Source organism: Schistocerca serialis, chromosome 5, assembly GCF_023864345.2.
Source record: "Schistocerca serialis cubense isolate TAMUIC-IGC-003099 chromosome 5, iqSchSeri2.2, whole genome shotgun sequence".
In the NCBI taxonomy this organism is placed as follows: domain Eukaryota; kingdom Metazoa; phylum Arthropoda; class Insecta; order Orthoptera; family Acrididae; genus Schistocerca; species Schistocerca serialis.
Window position 1 is genome coordinate 474,609,604 of NC_064642.1, and position 19,575 is coordinate 474,629,178.

The 19,575-nt window shown below is 43.0% G+C and overlaps 1 protein-coding gene across 1 annotated transcript in view; it reads right to left on the minus strand.

Annotated features, from left to right (window-relative positions):
• LOC126481437 (uncharacterized) overlaps positions 1-19,575 on the minus strand; it is a 198,077-nt gene that overhangs the window by 31,936 nt on the left and 146,566 nt on the right. Inside the window, exon 3 of the mRNA XM_050105193.1 lies at positions 3,602-3,742. Within this exon, the coding sequence (XP_049961150.1) occupies positions 3,602-3,742 (141 nt within the window). The remainder of the gene's footprint in view (positions 1-3,601; positions 3,743-19,575) is intronic.

The window sequence follows — 19,575 nt, forward strand, 5'->3', positions numbered from 1 at the left end:
CTATGGTTGGCCCGCTAAATGGCGCTGGCATAGGTCAAATGGATATCAACTGCGTTTTTTTTAAAAATTGGAACCCCCATTTTTTATTACATGTTCGTGTAGTAGGTAAAGAAATATGAATGCTTTAGTTGGACCACATTTTTCGCTTTGTGATAGATGGCGCTGTAATAGTCACAAACGTGTAAGTACGTGGTATCACGTAACATTCCGCCAGTGCGGACGGTATTTGCTTCGTGATACATTACCAGTGTTAAAATGGAACGCTTACCAATTGCGGAAATGGTCGATATCGTGTTGATGTATGGCTATTGTGATCAAAATGCCCAACGGGTGTGTGCTATGTATGCTACTAGGTATCCTGGACGACATCATCCAAGTGTCCGGACCGTTTCCAGATAGTTACGTTATTTAAGGAAACAGGAGGTGTTCAACCACATGTGAAACGTCACGATCAACGGGCCACACTTATAGTAGGCAGGCTGCTACGAAGCAGGACGTTACATATGGAATCTGGCAAGGACCTCCGAACGGGGCGTCAACGATCGTCAGTAGGAGATGTGGTACACTTCCGACTGTACCGGTTGGCAGAGCCTACGCGTTCCCGCTGCGATTCTTCTGAAATGCAGCCGGACGGAAGCAGCTAGTTGAGGTGCAGGAACTACAGCTGCAGGGACCGTCCCTCTCGTGTAAGGATAACCGCAGCGGAAGCCTGATTCACCAGAAGCGTTGGCGGACATTGCGGGAATCGTTGCACCACGAAATCTGAACGGAAGAACGAGCCAGCTGCATTCCTAAGCTCACAGGTGGCAGCATTCCGTAGCTCGTCTCTTGAAAGCTTGCGCAGAAGTTCGTCGAATGATGTACTCTAGTTACGTAATTCGTATTCACCATGAGTGTGGTTCAAGTTCCCATTCGTCCATGATGATATTTGTTTCCGTTTCACCAACTATCTTTAGACGAATGCTTGGACGGTTCTTCCGACGAAGTCACAGCCGGTTCTTCTCTCCGTTCTCGTGCCACTTAGCTTCTGCTTCATCTCTAAGATCTTTGATGTTAACCAGATGTTAAGTTCTTAGTTTACTTCCATACTGCTCAATGCAGATTTGTTTTTAACCCGCCACATTGTGTAATACGTAAATACAGAGCAAAAATCTGCGTACTTTTTCGACGAATGTTCCTGCGGCAGATACGTGAGCGGTGTGGTAATCCCCACGATGGCACCCAGCTCTCAAGTTTTTGCTCCAGCTGAAAGTGCTGAACCTGACCCATACCGTAAAGTGGTGTTGCTAGTGAGGAACGAATCTCCAAAGTATTCTTCGCCCAGACTGTAACGGTACGGATATCACAAGGCATATGTATAATTACAGAGAGTTTATTGACTAACATCACATCTTTTGACATTTTTCAGTAAACTTGACAACCGCACTAGTCAACTATTACATAATTCAGCATTGTGTTACTGCATTCAGCAGGCACGTGATGTTCCAATATGGTGTGCTTCGTTCTACCTAGCTATAAAATTCCCTACAGTCACAATAAAAAAAATGGAATAGTATCATCTTCGTAGAAGAATTTAATGTATCTGAATGCGATACCAGATACTAACTACAGTGTTACTTCGACTCGAAACGAATAAAATTTTTCTTCATAACAAAAATACAGTAGCTGTCCTTACCAATAGCTCCACGAATTTCTGTTGTTAAACCTACATTAAAGAAGACAGATAAAGGGAAATACCTTATGGAAAGAAAAGCGAATTCTCAAACGAGTTGTGAGAAAAATGGTGATATCGCAAGGGCATCAAGGACTTGGATCCACAAAAAACCCAGCAGCAAGCTGTAAGTGTATTTGAACTCTCCACTTATGTCGAATAATTGTTTGCACCTGATTTAAGGAGTAAAAATAATATACGTCTGCTTTTAAAGTGTAGAGAATTTGGACTGGAAGAAGCTGCTATGTTCAGTAGATAGCGCTCAAGCGAATGAAATGGTTGGGTGTGACACATGACTAAAGTCCCATCAGCATCCTTACTGATCGTCTGAGTGAAAAACGCGACATCTAGGTTGGACAACACAGGAAATCCCAACGTGTCTATGGAGTAGCGCGGCCATTCGTCTCTTCATTGACCAGTAGGGAAGAGACAAAGCGAGCGCTAAACCTATCGTTAAATCGCAGTCGATACTGTGGTTAACACCACCTGGATGACAGGTGTCAACATCGGTTAGTTGAAACTATAACGATATACAGCGAGTTGCATATGCCACAAACATATCGTCAACTAAATAATTAAAAAAAAACAATATTTTAGCACCCATAACATCCAGAAATATTTCCTTGCTAAGTCGTACTGAATCCTCTTCCTCCAGTAGTAGTTTTACCAGCCGCTCGTCACAGGACATAGAAATTAGGACTGGTGCAGGAATACCACTATTGAACGCCAGACGCATGTAAGGTGGTCTCTTCGGCTGATGAGGTGAGCTACAATTTGGTACTCGCCCATGGGAGAATACATTTCAGGCCGGTAATAACAGCTAGTTGTGGGGAATTCTTACGTTGTTCGTCTGTTATTGTCACTCCCTCAAAATTCATAAAAGGGTTCGTGTGCAAATATTTGCTAGCGTACATGGGCTCGGAAGAGACCTGTAGTTTCGATTCACCTGTATATCATCATCATCATCATCATCATCATCGTGTATATTATACGGCCTCATCGCTCCCATAGAGGGTCAGAATGGTTCAGTGAACATTATACGTGCCCCAAGAACCATACTGAGCATCGATAACACACTTAATCTTCAAAGCTGCTGAAAACATGTCAGAGTAGCATGTGTCGCTGGAATCTTTCGAGTTCTGCTCAGTTCTGTCTCAATATGACTCTTCTACCACCTCAAAAAGATGGGATGAGGGGAGGTAAAGAGGGAGTGAGCGTCTAAATCAAGTTACTTATCTGAAATGACAGATTCTTGTAGTGAAGTGGAAAACAAGTATCGTAGTCACTTAGTTACACAGGGTAGTCAAAAATAGTCTGAAAAGCGTGTAACTGTGTTGCAGGACACGTCGTGCTCAGAAATAATTTTTTGAGAAACAAAGTTCGATATGTTGCGCCGTTTCCGAGTAATTTAGCATTGAAATTAGCCAATCAGATCGTCGCGCTTGTAAATTCACGCAACTGCACCCGCTAAAACGAGATCGTGCACAGACACTTTTTGGTCTGTGACTTATCACTTGTTGAAATGCTCATTACCAGTTAAAATGTGCCTTTTTCGGGAGTGATAAACTTAAGCTAGGTGAGCAAAAGGTACATTTGTTCTGTTTGAGGAAACCGAAACAGGAACAATTTTGGGGGCACTGTCTCTGACAGGCTGCTTGAATTTCCCCGCGCAACTACCTCCTCACTAGCTAACTTCAATGACAAGCAAACCGAAAATGGCGCAACGTACCAACTTAATAACAATTTCTCAGCACAGTCTCGCCTGCAACGCCTTTACAAGCTTTTCAGACTGTTTCTGATCATCAACGGAGGAAGAGTAAGCTGTGTGTACGAGGCATAGAGTGCACAGCATTATCGACTCTGAACTAGAGAGCAGCACGGAATACGTACCTCTAGCAGCTCGAACCAGTCCTCGAGTCCGTCGGGGGCCCGTAGCAGCAGACGGCCGTCCCTGGGACCCAACTCGAGTGCCACCGTGCTGTAGCTCTTGCGGTTGATCCACTCCACGCGCTCCACGTCTACCAGCTTCAGCTGTAAGAAGAGATACGACAGTAGATTATCACATATGTCACTTCGCCCATCTACAGTTTTATATATTTTCTACATGAGAAACCCGCCGTTGTGTAGGCATCTGTTTACAGCTGTGCTTTCACACCCTGCACCACGCAACGTCTTGCCTTGTGCTTAGTGTTTATAACGTTATACCTACTGAATTATGTGTCGTACAATGATATAATTTTGTAGCTACATTCAGCAGCATTTGTCGATACCGTTGCGAAATTTATTGTGAACACACTTAGCACCAAAGAAGAAGTAAATTTAAAGATCAGGCATGACGCAACAGTTTCCCGCATTTCATTGTTTATGACGTCATATCTCCTAAAGTATGCGTCGTACAATGATATAATTTTCCATTTTCATTCAGTGGTTCATGTCCATACTGTTTGCAAAATATGTCGTAAATACAGTTAGCAGCCGATAATATAATTTTGTAGCTACATTCAGCAGCTTATTTCGATACCGTCGCGAAATTTATCGCGAACAGACTTAGCACCAAAGAAGCAGTAAATTTAAACGTCATGCATGACGCAGCAGTTTTCGGGCATTTCATTGTTTATGATGTCATATCTCCTCAAGTATGTGCCGTATAATGATATAATTTTCCATTTACATTTAGCGGTATATGACCACACTGTTTGCAAAATATGTCGTGAATACAGTTAGCAGCCGGCCGGGCACAAAAACGTGCAGTAAGAATTATATGTCGTGTGAACTCAAGAACATCTTGCAGAATCCTGTTTAGGGAACTAGGGGTACTAACTACTGCTTCCCAATATATTTATTCCTTAATGAAATTTGTCATTTAAAATATATCAGTTTTTCAAACCAACAGCTCAATTCTTGGAATCAATATTAGAAATGAGAATAATCCTCACAAGGATCTAAAGTCACTTAGTCTTGTACAAAAAGGTGTGCATTATTCAGGAACACACATTTTCAATAACTTGCCAGCAGCCATAAAAAGCTTAATAATCAATGAAATTCAGTTTAAGAGAAGGCTAAAGGATTTATTGGTGGCCAACTCCTTCTACTCCATTGATGAATTTCTCAGTAGAACCAACTGATATAACTTCTGCACAATTTCAGTGCAGTAATGTGTTCATTGTAAATAAGTGTGTGTGTACGTGTGTGTGTGTGTGTGTGAGTGTGTGTGTGTGTGTGTGTGTAAGTAAGTACAATCTAACTTCTGCAACAGTTCAGTGCAGTAATGTGTTCATTGTAAATAAGTATTTAGTAGATGTATTACGCGTTTATTACCTTATAAATAAATAAAAAACTTTTTTTTATTTTAAATTCAGTGCATTAGTATTTGTAAAATGATTCTTTCATATAGCTTTCATTAAAAAATGGCAACCATGCCACTTGGGACCTGTGGAATGGTACATTAGCTTATTTGTTTGAGTTGTAAATATTTGTCATGTATTGTTGTTTTTCTGACATGTTCTACATCCTAGAGGACCTCCTCACTAAGGATCAATTGGAATGAAAGTAAATCTAATCTAATCTAATCAAAACAATACATGAACTTCAGACTGTGTGATTGGATTGAAGAGTTCCCAGCAGACAGACTCAGCGTCTCATTCTCAATGGAGAGACGTCTTCAGACGTAAAAGTGACTTCGGGCGGACCCCAATGGAGTGTTCTAGGTTCATTGCTTTCCACGACATGTATGAATGATATAATAGGCAAGTTCCATGAGGCTTTGCGCGGATAAAGGTGTTGTATACAGAGAAGTCGCAATGCTGGAAAATTGTAGCGATATGCGAGAAGACCTGTAGAGGAGTGATACTCGGTGCAGAGAGTGGCAGTTGCCCCTCAGCATAAACAAATGAAAAGTATTGCGAATATATAGACAGAAAGACACATTACTGTATGACTACACGATTGCAGAATAATCACTGTACGCAATTACTTCGATAAAATATCTAGGAGTATGCGTACGGGTCGGTTTAAAGTGGAATGACCATGCAAACCCTATTGCAGGAAAAGCAGTTCTTGGATGGGCAAGTTCTTTCGAGTGCTATTGGCAAGCGGGGTGCACTCTGCTCGGGTCACGAAAACTGAAAACTCACAATGGCCGGGAGAGCGGTGTGCTGACCACGTGCATATGGTAACGCCATCGGCGGAGGTTGATGCGGCGGTCGGTCGGTACCATTTGGCCCTTCGAGGCCTGCTCGAACGGAGTTCTTCAGTTTTAGGTAGTGTAATTTAATCTGTAAACGCACGATTTCTCCAGACTAAGCGGCAGACAATTGTCAGAAGCTTAGTGTCACTAATAACACAACATTGTATGCTCTTCATATCACAGAAATAGTTCCGCTATGTCATTTTTTCCCCTCGTTTGCTATGATGAACAAGTTCTTTCTGGTCACATTCGCATGGATCTGATTCCCGCCTGTTGACAATCGGTAGGCATCATGGCACTCGCGAGGTAAGAGGCTTGTGCTGGTTTCCAGGTATTGTCAGGGTTCTTTTGGTAACACGACTATCGGCAATAGGTGACTTCTAAGAGAGCGCACTTCCTCCGCCTTGAGTCATAGGGTGTCTGTCGTTTAGGACCTGTTGTTAAACGACTTAGCCGAGTGTTTGCCAGCGACGCAATTATTTACGACAAAGTGTTGTCACAGGAAAAATGTACGATGTCCGGCTTGCTGCTGATAAGATTGTGGCATGGTACGGGGAGTGGCCGCTGGAGGCTCGCAGTTGACTCACAATTCTACTGATGTTGAGGCTTCGCAGTAACAACTTGATACGCCGTGCCTATGATTTAGTATGGAGTCGCACAGAAATGTAATCAGATAGCGACTTGCTTCATCCGCAAACTGGAATTGGCACTAATTACTTACGAAGCATTGAAAAGCAATAGCATGTGATTAGTATTCATTAGTCGGCTATGAGATGAAGTGATCCTCTTGGGTCAGACAGGTGGACGAAGCAGTGAAAGAAACTGAAAAAGGTGATATATACGAAACATATTCATAATAAAATATTGACGCGTCCTGTAATGAATATAATCTTCTCAGAACTTTCATACTTCAGTTGAAATGTTAAAAAAAATGGTTCAAATGGCTTTGAGCACTATGGGACTTAACATCTGTGGTCATCAGTCCCCCTAGAACTTAGAACTACTTAAACCTAACTAACCTAAGGACATCACACACATCCATGCCCGAGGCAGCATTCGAACCTGCGACCGTAGCAGTCGTGCGGTTCCGGACTGAGCGCCTAGAACCGCTAGACCACCGCGGCCGGCTTGAAATGCTCGATTCTGTATAAATTTAGACCTGACTTGAGTTAATTTTTATATTTAAATTATATATTCCACATCTAAAAATAATTCTTCATATATTGGATCACAAAAGCACCATTTTTCTGATAATATAATTTCATTTTTCGTATCGATCCATTTAGCAACATCGATCTTGAACCATGAAATTAGTTATCACTATTGTTAACTTAAGTGAGTCAAAAACTACTTTACAGCGAAGCTAATATTTTTATGCTTTAGTTTTCATGCACATAAATTTCTGTTTTCAATTTTAATTTTTCTAGTTATATTATTGATAATTCAATCAGCAATTATAGAAAGACAAGAAGCTGATAGTTTTTATATATACTGCCAAAATTTGCAACCTCCATTATTATTAGGGGCATAAAGCTTTATGTAAATAATTATTTCCCAGAGACGTTATGTAAATTATACCCGAAAAGTAATTTCAGTAAAGAAAGATTCATTTGAAGTACGTCCTGTTCTATAAGGATCCGGAAGCTAGGTATGTATTACTTACAAAAATCTTAGGCTTCAAACGCTCCATAATAGTTTCAGTTGTCGTCGAGATTTGTCAATGTAACTCACAAGTTTTTTATGTTATGTTGAAATGCTGCACAATACATGTACTTAACAATTGGTGTTGTAGAAAGTGTCAGGAATTTATGAAAAAATACTGATGGTATCAAAAAGCAACAATATTCCAGTGACTTTTACTGAAACAAAAAACCTTGGACCTATTCGTTGGAGAGCATAAACAGAAACTGACATCCTTGACAACGAGACAGCCACAGAAAGATAAGTAACATTTACCTGCTAAAAGAATGTTTCTACCCTTATGAAATTATATGAGCGTTGACAATGCTAGAGCCGGCCGCGGTGGTCTCGCGGTTCTAGGCGCTCAGTCGGGAACCGCGCGACTGCTACGGTCGCAGGTTCGAATCCTGCCTCGGGCATGGATGTGTGTGATGTCCTTAGGTTAGTTAGGATTAAGTAGTTCTAAGTTCTAGGGGACTGATGACCACAGATGTTAAGTCCCATAGTGCTCAGAGCCATTTGAACCATTTTTGACAATGCTAGAATAGTTTGTCCGCCGTAGGCTATTTACTTTCTGTACATCTACTAACATTTTGATACGAGGGTACATGTAACATTAGAGCCCTATACTGCACGAGAATCCGAGGCAGCGCACCAGACCGCATTGAGTACGACTGGCGTGAACTCTTCTCGACTGGTACAGGTTGCGTGAGAACGTTACAGTAACAAAGAACCGTACAAACTGACTGCTACAGTCGCTCACATGCAGCTTTCGTGGGAGTTGCGAAGAAACAACTGGATCAAGTTACATTGAGCGCCGAGGCACGTCACCTGTTCCCGGGAACAGTATATACGAGGGCGTGCTGAAAAGTAATGTCAACGAATTTTTTATGTGAAAACTCGGAATGGTTTTTAAATAAGACAAAACCTTATTAACGTTCCACAGCTTTATTCTTCATTCCTACAGATTTGCAGCACTCTGCCGCTAGAGGGCTCCAAATGGTAACGCAACTATGTTGATGCTTGACAAACAGCATTCTGTATTCGAGTTTCGAAATCGAAGAGTTCGTCCACACATGGAACACCCTCTCCTGCAGCACGACAATGCCAGACCACATACGAGCGCTGCGACATATGCAACAATCTGACGCCTTCGGTTCACTGTCACGATTATCCTATATAGAGTTCCCATTTCGCCCATCCGATTTGCATCTGTTTCCAAAACTTAAAGAACACCTTCGGGCACATCAATATGATAGTGATGGAGTACCGCATGCAGATATTGTGGGTCCATCAACAAAGTCAAACATTCTTCAGTGACGGTATCATCAAACTGGTCTGTTTAGAAACAGTTATGTAGACATGAAGATTAAAGGTGTTTTATTTCAAAAGTTTTAAGAGTTTTCACATAAGAAGGCATTACTTTTCAGCACGCCCTCGACTCTCCTATCAGGTACATGATAATCATTATCAAGTAAGTACAGATTCAAATTGCCCTGTAAAACTGATTTTACTGTTTATTGCGGAAGAAGTGGTACTGAAATCCCAAGCCTTTTGCGTTTAACATGGACTTATGAGAACTTCGGTACGGTTGTCGCAACGAGAACGACCGATTCCTCCGCCCACGCTTATCCTTCTGAAGTTCTCTGTGTGTAATAATTACATACATAGTGCTCCATCTCCAGCGACCTCGCTACAGACCACACGTAAAATTACTTTCTTACAGTGGGGGTGATATCAACTAGACGTTCATTAGTGACGAAAGATGAATGCTGACAACAGAAGGACTCTGCAAATCAGTATTCCCGACCCAGGCAACTTTTAATGACATGGTCATCCACTGTGTAGTCCATTTCTCTCCCGTACTCCCCCTTCACCTGTCTCCAAAGCAAAGAGGGAGAAGAAAGAATAGATACAGAAGACAATTTCAGTCTTTTTTTCTCTCGTTACTATTGTTCTACACTGTCCTCCGACACAAATACACGGTTGAATAGCTGCTCTAATTGTCTTGCTCTGGCGACGGCGAGTACGTGGTATCTCTATGGAGGCCTATTGATAAGAAGCAAAAAACGGCAGAGCATAAAGTCTCTTCGACAGCGAGGTCATTAAGAGGCGGGGTAACATCTCGGGCGAGAGAATTGGCCGTGGCGTTATCGCAATAATTATCCCGATATCCACCTCTAGGGCATTAACGGGTGCGTCACATAAAGTAGTATAGAGCCAGGAGGAGAGAGAAGGAAGGGAAAAGAAGAAGGATTAGGGCTTAACTTACCGTCGACAACGAGGTCGTTAGAGGTGGGGTACAGTTAAAAAAAAAATGGTTCAAATGGCTCTGAGCACTATGGGACTTAACATCAGTGGTCATCAATCCCCTAGAACTTAGAACTACTTAAACCTAACTAACCTAAGGACATCACACACATCCATGCCCGAGGCAGGATTCGAACCTGCGACCGTAGCAGTCGCGCAGCTCCGGACTGAGCGCCTAGAACCGTGAGACCACCGCGGCCGGCAGGGGTACAATTCAGATTAGTTATAAAGGAGGACGGAAATCGGCAGTGTGCTTTCCTCAGTAGGTAAAGGTACTGCCCGCGAAAGGCAAGGTTCCGAGTTCCAGTCCCTGTCCGGCATACTGCTTTAATATGTCAAGAACTTTCAAAATTTTCCTTTTACTTTTTTCAGAAAAGAAATATTCTTGCAGTTGTGTGCTGCGTCATCTTGGTGTGTACCAGTTGAAAGAATGGTTTCAGTGTATCATAGAACTCGTAAAATTGATTCAACGACATACGAGAGAAATGGAAAAAATTTCTCGAGTTCTGGTGAAGCGTCTCGTGAGAGCAGTGGGAAACTCTTAAACGTGATCTATGACAAGTTGCTGAGAGGCATCGGTTCTTTGATTCTCGTATTTCGTGTTTCTTATTAACGATCATACTTGTAGCAATCACAACTAACTTCTCTGTCACAAGCATTTTTACTATCCCTCGGTAGCTGAATGGTCAGCGTGACGGATAGTCAATCATCTGGGCCCGGGTTCGATTCCCGGCTGGGTCGCCGGCCGGAGTGGCCGTGCGGTTCTAGGCGCTACCGTCTGGAACCGAGCGACCGCTACGTTTAATTAGTTCTAAGTTCTAGGCGACTGATGACCTCAGAAGTTAAGTCGCATAGTGCTCAGAGCCATTTTGAACCGGCTGGGTCGGGGAATTTTCTCCGCCCAGGGACTGGGTGTTGTGCTGTCCTCGTCGTCATCCTATCATCGACTGCAGGTCGCCGAAGCGGCGTCAAATTGAAAGACCGGCACCTGGCGAACGGTCTGCCCGACGGGGGACCCTAGCCGTACGATTAAATAAATAAATTTTTACTATTCGACAAAGCGAACCGCAGATCCAGCCGTAACAAAAACTAACTTCATCACATGACTTGGTTTAGCCACGTCGCAGTTCAGAGAAGTGCACATTATTACCTCGCAGTACGAGCGCGGAGGGAGGTCGCGGAAAATGTCTTTTGAGGCCGTCGCGACGGCTTCTTTAAACTTACTGATGATGTTGAAAAAGGAGTGACATTACTGACCAGAAAACCGAGCGAGGTGGCGCAGTGGTTAGACACTGGACTCGCATTCGGGAGGACGACGGTTCAATCCCGCGTCCGGCCATCCTGATTTAGGTTTTCCGTGATTTCCCTAAATCAGTCCAGGCAAATGCCGGGATGGTTCCTCTCAAAGGGCACGGCCGACTTCCTTCCCCATCCTTCCCTAATCCGATGAGACCGATGACGACGCTGTCTGGTCTCCTTCCCCAAAAACAACCAACCACTGACCAGAAAAGATGTCGGACGTGCAAGCAAACTGTTTAAGTTGAGTAAGTCGATAAGGAGCAAGTTACGGAAGGGGGAGAGGATGTCGAGTGAACTGGGATTCAAGTATGTACCACAAAAAAGGTGAAACAAAGCGAAAACAATAAATATCCGATTGACGATAGGTATAAAGTTGGCATTAGCAGTAGTTTCGGCGACATTATGAACGATACAAACGCTAACTTCGTGAAACGATGTAGTTTTAAAAGACACATCGTACATGGGCTTTTGACGAAAAAAAATAAAATCTGTGAGGGCACTGCGGTTCCGTGTCGTAGAGTTTTCTTAAAAGCGTCGGGATAAAATCGTAACATGTGTTTCGAATCAACGTATAATTTAGTTATCCATCTCTTTAGTGCAAAGGTAACACACAATAGTTGTTTGTTGTGGTCTTCAGTCCTGAGTCTGGTTTGATGCAGCTTTCCATGCTACTCTATCCTGTGCAAGCTTCTTCATCTCCCAGTACCTACTGCAGCCTACATCCTTCTCAATCTGCTTAGTGTATTCATCTCTTGGTCCCCCTCTACGATTTTTACCCTCCATGCTGCCCTCCAATACTAAATTGGTGATCCCTCGATGTCTCAGAACATGTCCTACCAATCAATCCCTTCTTCTAGTCAAGTTGTGCCACAAGCTCCTCTTCTCCCCAATTCTATTCAAAACCTCCTCATTAGTTATGTGATCTACCCATCTAATCTTCGGAATTCTTCTGTAGCACCACATTTCGAATGCTTCTATTCTCTTCTTGTCTAAACTATTTATCGTCCATGTTTCACTTCCATACATGGCTACACTCCATACAAATACTTTCAGAAATGACTTCCTGACACTTAAATCTATACTCGATGTTAACAAATTTCTCTTCTTCAGAAACGCTTTCCTTGCGTTGCAAGTCTACATTTTATATGTTCTCTACTTCGACCATCGTCAGTTATTTTGCTCCCCAAATAGCAAAACTCCTTTACTACTTTAAGTGTCTCATTTCCTAATCTAACTGCCTCAGCATCAGCCGATTTAATTTGATTACATTCCATTATCCTCGTTTTGCTTTTGTTGATGTTCATCTTATACCCTCCTTTCAAGACACTGTCCATTCCGTTCAACTGCTCTTCCAAGTCCTTTGCTGTCTCTGACAGAATTACAATGTCATCGGCGAACCTCAAAGTTTTTATTTCTTCTCCATGGATTTTAATACCTACTCTGAAGTTTTCTTTTGTTTCCTTTATTGCTTGCTCAATATACAGATTGAATAACATCGGGGAGAGGCTACAACCCTGTCTCACTCCCTTCCCAACCACTGCTTCCCTTTCATACCCCTCGACTCTTATAACTGCCATCTGGTTTCTGTACAAATTGTAAATAGCCTTTCGCTCCCTGCAGCCGATATAGAAATTCAAAATTCGTTTCCTCTTGATAAGCTCTACTCTTACAGGTTAATAGATGTTTTTGGTGATGAAAGCATGAGAAATTTAACTAACTTTGTGTCCCGCATTTCATTAACTTCATATGAAATACTTTCTGCGAAAATTCCACATATACATGCTGCATCACAATTGATAGCGAAAACTGTCTCGGGAGAAAGTACAGGGGTTTGATAAAACGTAGAAACACAGCGAGAAATCCATGCTTGAAGATAAACAGATACTCGTCGAGCTTGTAAGCTGCGCTGTTGTATCTGACCAAGAACACGTCACCTCTGCAATACCCTCGATACGTTGCAAGTGTCTGTCGTGGTAAGAACAGTGTTCTGTGTAGTTGTGTGGGCACTACATCGGAGATAAGTGAATTAGTACGTGAGAAAATTGTTCCATATTGAAGATTTATACAGCACACAGGGGAAGCGGAAAAAACAGCCATTAAGCCACAATGCAGACAAAAGTGCGTGTTTCTTGATCCTGTTCCGATCTTCGAAGAGAATCTTGCCGAAAAATAAGAGGACGACAGCTGCAAAGTCACTAAATGTTGCACTCGCGAACCTTATCAGCTCCGAAACAGCAATGGAACTTCGTGGGCTGGGAATTGCAGAGGGAGGTGGAATTCCAAAACCACTCATCAATGATTCAAATGCTCGTATCAGGAAAACGTGGTGCCGATACCATAAAACCTGGACTATAAAACAATGGAAGAATGTCATTTGGTCCGATGAGTCTCGTTTAACACTGCTTCTGAGTTTTGGGAGAATTTACGTCCCGCGAGTGAAAATGGCGGGGGGGGTTCAGTGATCTGGGCAACCATATTGTGGTATACCATGGGCATTCTGCAAAGTCGATCTACAGCCAAGGATTATGTGGCCATATTGGCTGATCAAGACCATCCCATGGTACAAAGTTTGTCCCCAAGTGGTGATTCTGTGTTTCAAGGCGACAGGACCCCTGTTTACAGAGATCTCATTGTTCAGGACAGTTTTTTGAGCACGAGAATCAACTGTTGCATTATCGCGAGCCATCACAGTCGCCAGGTCTCATTATTATTGAGCCTTTGTAGACTACTTTGGAGAGTATCCACCAACATCATCATTACCTAAACTTGCCACTGTTTTGTCGGAGGAGCGGTATACGATGCCCTTGAAAACCAAACAAGGCCCGTATTTATTGACTGCAAGACGCCTGGAAGCCCTTTTGAAAATCAACTGTTTTCCGAGACCGTATTAGGCATGGTGATATGTGTTCTTGGTGTTTCCATTTTTTGTCCATTTCCTGTGTACGATAATATGTATTAAAAATGTAAACTTCTCGATTAAGGCCCCATATAACTGGGGTCATGTTTGGCGAATGTTGTAGATGCGTATTGGGGCGCCTGATCATTTTCATGCTGATGTAAGACCACACGTAACACGCCAACTTAGCGCAAGATGGGTAGGCTGAGCCTTCAGCATCACCGGCATTAACCCACTCGATTTTTCTGTGATCATCTCAGAAGTAAAGTCGGAAATTTGTGGTAATATCTTATGGGACCAAACTGCTAAAAATCATCGGCCCCTAAGCTTACACACTACTTAATCTAACCTAAACTAATTTACACTAAGGACAGCACACACACCAATGCCCGAGGGAGGACTCTAATCTCCGACGGAGGGAGCCGTGCGGACCGTGACAAGACACCCTAGACCACGCGACCTTCTCAGAAGTAAAGTATACAGCAATCCCGTTTATGTGATTGAAGGATTGCAGCAGGGAACTGTACAGTCTTTTCAAGACTTTCGTCATGATTCAGGGATGTTTGAAAGAATTTTTGTCAAGGTTTCCGTGATGATCCATGGATGCTTGAAAGAAACTCACTCACTGCATGGGTGAGTGGAGTATCGCATACAATAGTGAGAAAGACAAGTCGAACGGCTCCTTCAACCGGCACGAGTATTCAGTACACTGCAGCGCTTAACACGATGAAGCAGTGTTGTATTTCTTGTTAAGGTAAGTAATGGGAGATGTTTCACACAAATTAGATGGGAACTTAATCGATAAGTCAACATACCAAATACTTTTGTACTACCTAGAACAATATTTCCTGCTGAAGTCAGTAATGCCTTCTAACTAAACATTCGTGATTATCTTGTTAATGTCACGTTCGCGGGTCTATGTTTACTGAAACGTGTTTGTTTCTATTATCGTTAACTTTCACCCGCGACAGTGTTCGGTATTCACTATGTACATCCTCTAGATACACAGTGTTAACTGCAAATGGAGGTATAGTAAGGATAATATGGTGTCCATCGTCGATTTTCATGCAGGCAAGTATTTAAAATACTGGGTGTACTGACTACAGCTTCACAAAAGATTTACTCTCTTACGAAGTATATGTGTCGAAAATACGCAAGTACTCCAGTTATTGAGACGTGTTCAGCTCTTATATTATTGCTGGTTGCTTGTGAGAGAAGGTGGCACTTCTATACGCTACAACCATTTCGTTCCCGGAAACAGGGCAGCTACCTTTCGTCATCTAATATATCAGTGGTCTGTCTAAATAAATCAGTACAACCCGTTCACCAAACACCATTATTTTTCAACATACGTCCTCAGCGAAGCCAGCGTCAGAGACGAGAAGTAAGACTCTGACGAGAAATTAGCGGTAAAACTGTATTTAACGTTGATACTCCAGCACGAGCAACGGACTGAAGCGAAAACAAGCTTGGTGTGGAAAAGCTCACCGCGCCTTCCGCTTATGTAGGCCCGCGTTGAGGATGTGTATTGTGGGTTGCCTGTTTCGCACGCAATGCTTTCAAGGGCAATCTTTTGATAGGTCTGCAGCAGTTGGGCAGACAGAGGCTTGGAATACGCATCCTAGAAACAAAGTTAATTAAAGAATAAAAAGAAGGAAAAAGCTACACAAGCTACAGCAGCCCATTTTCTGGCTTATTTAAATATACTATTGTCCTTGTATTCTTGTTGATTCAGGGAACTGTAATTAATCACAAGAATGCGAAAATGTGACGAAAAGTTATTAAACACTTTATTGCCAAATACAGATTATTGTTACTTTTCTCACTGAGAATTATGTGTTAAAAATACAACAGGAAGATGGATCGCAGCTCGAAATAATTTGTAAACGGAACGAAGTGGTTGACTTGTAGGGGAAAAAAAGAAAAGCACGAAAAAATGCGTTACTGACTCGTAAATGACGCATTCAGTTTTCATCACGTGATTAACATTAAATTACGCATGTGTGTCAGCAATCAAAGAACCGTGTCGTTCGTTTAGAAAATAATTTAAATTAGTTTTCACTGATGCTCTAGCTCGGACTCTTTCAATCTGGAAACGAGTCAAAATAACTAGACGCTAAATTCACTGACAAAGAAGCACTGTCTCTTCTAATTTAAGCTTAGCAAGGCCATCCGTGTTAGCGCTATTGCATTATTATTTCGTCGGCTTTCTCAACAAACTGTACACGTTTCTTGTTTTACGTGTTTCAGTTTTCCCACAAATAAATTCTTAAATATTTTTTCCGCCGTTTTCTTCGACTATAGAATTCATTTACTCTGCAAATCTTGTAATAGGTTTTATTCATCATTAATGTCCCTAACTCCATCAGCTGAATACTGATCGTACTTAAGTTTTTAAAACTATGTTAAATGTCAAGTATTACAAGTATTAGCGTGATAAAGAGTTTTGTGGCTGTGACAGTTGTAACAGAAATTAAAAAAAAATCAAACTATAGTTCGCAAAAGGAGGAGGGGGGGGGGGAATTCGCAAGACAACAGCAGGTGCTGTTCAATATATTGTTTTGTATTCTACTTGAGTTTTGCGACGCCGGCCGGAGTGGCCGTGCGGTTCTAGGCGCTACGGTCTGGAGTCGCGTGACCGCTACTGTCGCAGGTTCCAATCCTGACTCGGGCATGGGTGTGTGTGATGTCCTTAGGATAGTTAGGTTTAAGTAGTTCTAAGTTCTAGGGGACTGATGACCACAGCAGTTAAGTCCCATAGTGCTCAGAGCCATTTGAACCAAGTTTTGCGGCGTTCTTGGATCAACACTGTGATACGTGTCATAAAAAGTCCGTCTATTTCGTCATAAGAATGTCACAATATGCTGCAGCTGCTGCTTCCGGCTGCACGCAGCCATTCTCATCGCTGCTTCCTGTTTCCAGTCGTCGTTGTGTGCAAGAGTGTCGAGGCACTCGTAGCAGGGTATCACGGTACTGAATAGTGAGCTGTCATTTAGTGCTATGGCATATCCCATGTTTCAAGACTAATATCAAGTACCGAAAAAAGCAAATGTAAACGAAAATGGGGATTGTGGCAGGTATGATCCAGACACTACTAATACATCTTTACGTTTGCCTAAGTGCCGTGTAACAAAACGACTGCGTACATATGAAATTATTAATATATTATTATGACTTCTTCGTTGCAAAATGTACCTGGGTTTTCTTTCTTCCCTAAGGTCACTATATGCTATGTAGTTCTACAACTAACTGTGGTATAAACGTTCGATACCACACTCGTTAGGGGTTGCAGTTATCGACCGCGGCCCGTGTTAGTGTCGTTGGGCTCGCGAGTCGCGACCAGCGCCGCTCCGCGGCTTGTATCAAGTTTCTAGCGAGATCTCGTCCATCTTGCTCGGGAAGTCAAGTAGTAAAGTAACATAGCCTTCAGCTGATAGGACGCAACCTCTAACAAGGCGCGTAGTAACGTATGGCCTAAGTGAGGCCTCAATAGCTATCTATTTATAATTATATGTATGCCGCCAAGAACAATCCTGTACAACCAGTTAAGTACAATATATAATATTTTTTACCAACGACTTCTAATTATTTTAGTCGTTGCAGATTCAGACCATGCAGCCAGCACCTTATCGACGTTACTGACAAACCTGCTGTGATTTATATGTTTCTGTTTAGCATTGGCCACCAGCCAACATTGGCGACGACTCGGTCGTTGTCATCATAACAAAAATGGTTGGCTCTGAGCACTATGTGACTTAACGTCTGTGGTCATCAGTCCCCTAGAACTTAGAACTACTTAAACCTAACTAACCTAAGGACATCACACACATCCATGCCCGAGGCAGAATTCGAACCTGCGACCGTAGCAGTAGCGCGGTTCCGGACTTAGCGCCTAAAACCGCTCGGTCACATCGGCCGACGACCACAGCAATACAACAACCTTAATCTGGCGCATCGGTCTGTAACGAGCGCTTCGAGAGCACGTATGGGGAGACGTTTTGGCCACTGTAATATTCAATGCGGGTAACATAAAGAGATTGCAAGAAGTATTAGCTGTGCGATAATGTTCTGACACAAAAATGTTTTTAAGAAAGGGGCAGAAACGGAACAGTATTCTGCGTCTCTCTCAGCGCAGAAAGCAACACGCATTCGCCTTCTGATTTGCTCACCACTGTACAGGGCGAAGCAAACGAAAGTAATAATCAACGATAAATGAATATCTACTGCTGAGATCCCCAGTCAGGAGCTTTTAAAGACTCTGTTGACGAAATGGGCCACTTTAAGTTGTAACGACCGCAGTCTTTCTTACGAATCTCCGCTACTGGAACACGTTCATTTTTATTTTTTTAAACTATACGAGCGAACACTTGCAGACGGTGCCCAGGGAGTGAGTTGGCCACTTTCCGCCGGACCTTTCTCCCAGCGCTGCTAGCTCTGCTTGTTAATCAGGACGGACAGCTTTCGTTGGAGGATAGAAAAGTAAGTAAGAGGAGCTGTCTGGTAGCGGTAGAAGCAGCTTCCCCGTACAATTTGCTGGTACAGCTGAGACGTTCCGTCATCTCATTCTCTGTGATGCGTGGCGTCGCGCGAAGATTCACTCGTGTCCCCGGCCAAAAGCCATGTAGTCAGAGGCATGCAGGACAAACCATGCGACGTATTTCACCACTGAACCGCAATGGAACCTTTATCGGCGGGCCCGGATCGATCATCGTCACTTATACACTTCGCGCGCCAGCCTTGATGGAACCCGCGAGACAGAATTTAAACTGTAACAACTTCAACACTAATAAAAAAGTCCGGCAGTAATTTAACTCCTGCGGATCTCGGCGGTTAGCGTGTCTGGTTGCGGTGCGGAGCACCCGGGTTCGATTCGTGATGGTGCCAAAGTGTTTTCGTTGGTGGGAGGACTGGAACAGGACAACTGAAGATCTGCTTGGAAAAGAATGGCTCCAAGGTGCGAGAAGCTGCCAACAGTGATATGCCGTATCAAAGTGTAGGGACGGTCAAAAGGCTTCCGTCTTTAGGGCGATGCTGTAACATGCATATACGCAACGTAGCGCGACTCCGATGCAGGTATACGAGCATCGATATGGAGGCAAGGGTTAGTGTGACATTCCTGTCTTTCCAATGCGTCTACAGTAAATAAGGCATCATGAACAAGGCGACGTTATTACCAATGTGTATGAAGATGGTATCTGAAACTTCCTGGCAGATTAAAACTGTGTGCCGGACCGAGACTCGAACTCGGGGAGACGAGGTAGTTGGTAGAGCACTTGTCCGCGAAAGGCAAAGGTTCCGAGTTCGAGTCTCGGTCCGGCACACAGTTTTCATCTGCCAGGAAGTTTCATATCACCGCACACTCCGCTGCAGAGTGAAAATCTCAGGAAGAGGATGTGCAGCAGGCAGTTTCGGACTTATTCAGGCAACAAGACATGGTGTTTTACCAAACGGGTATCTTCAAACTGGTGCGACGGTGGAATGATTGGCTCGATG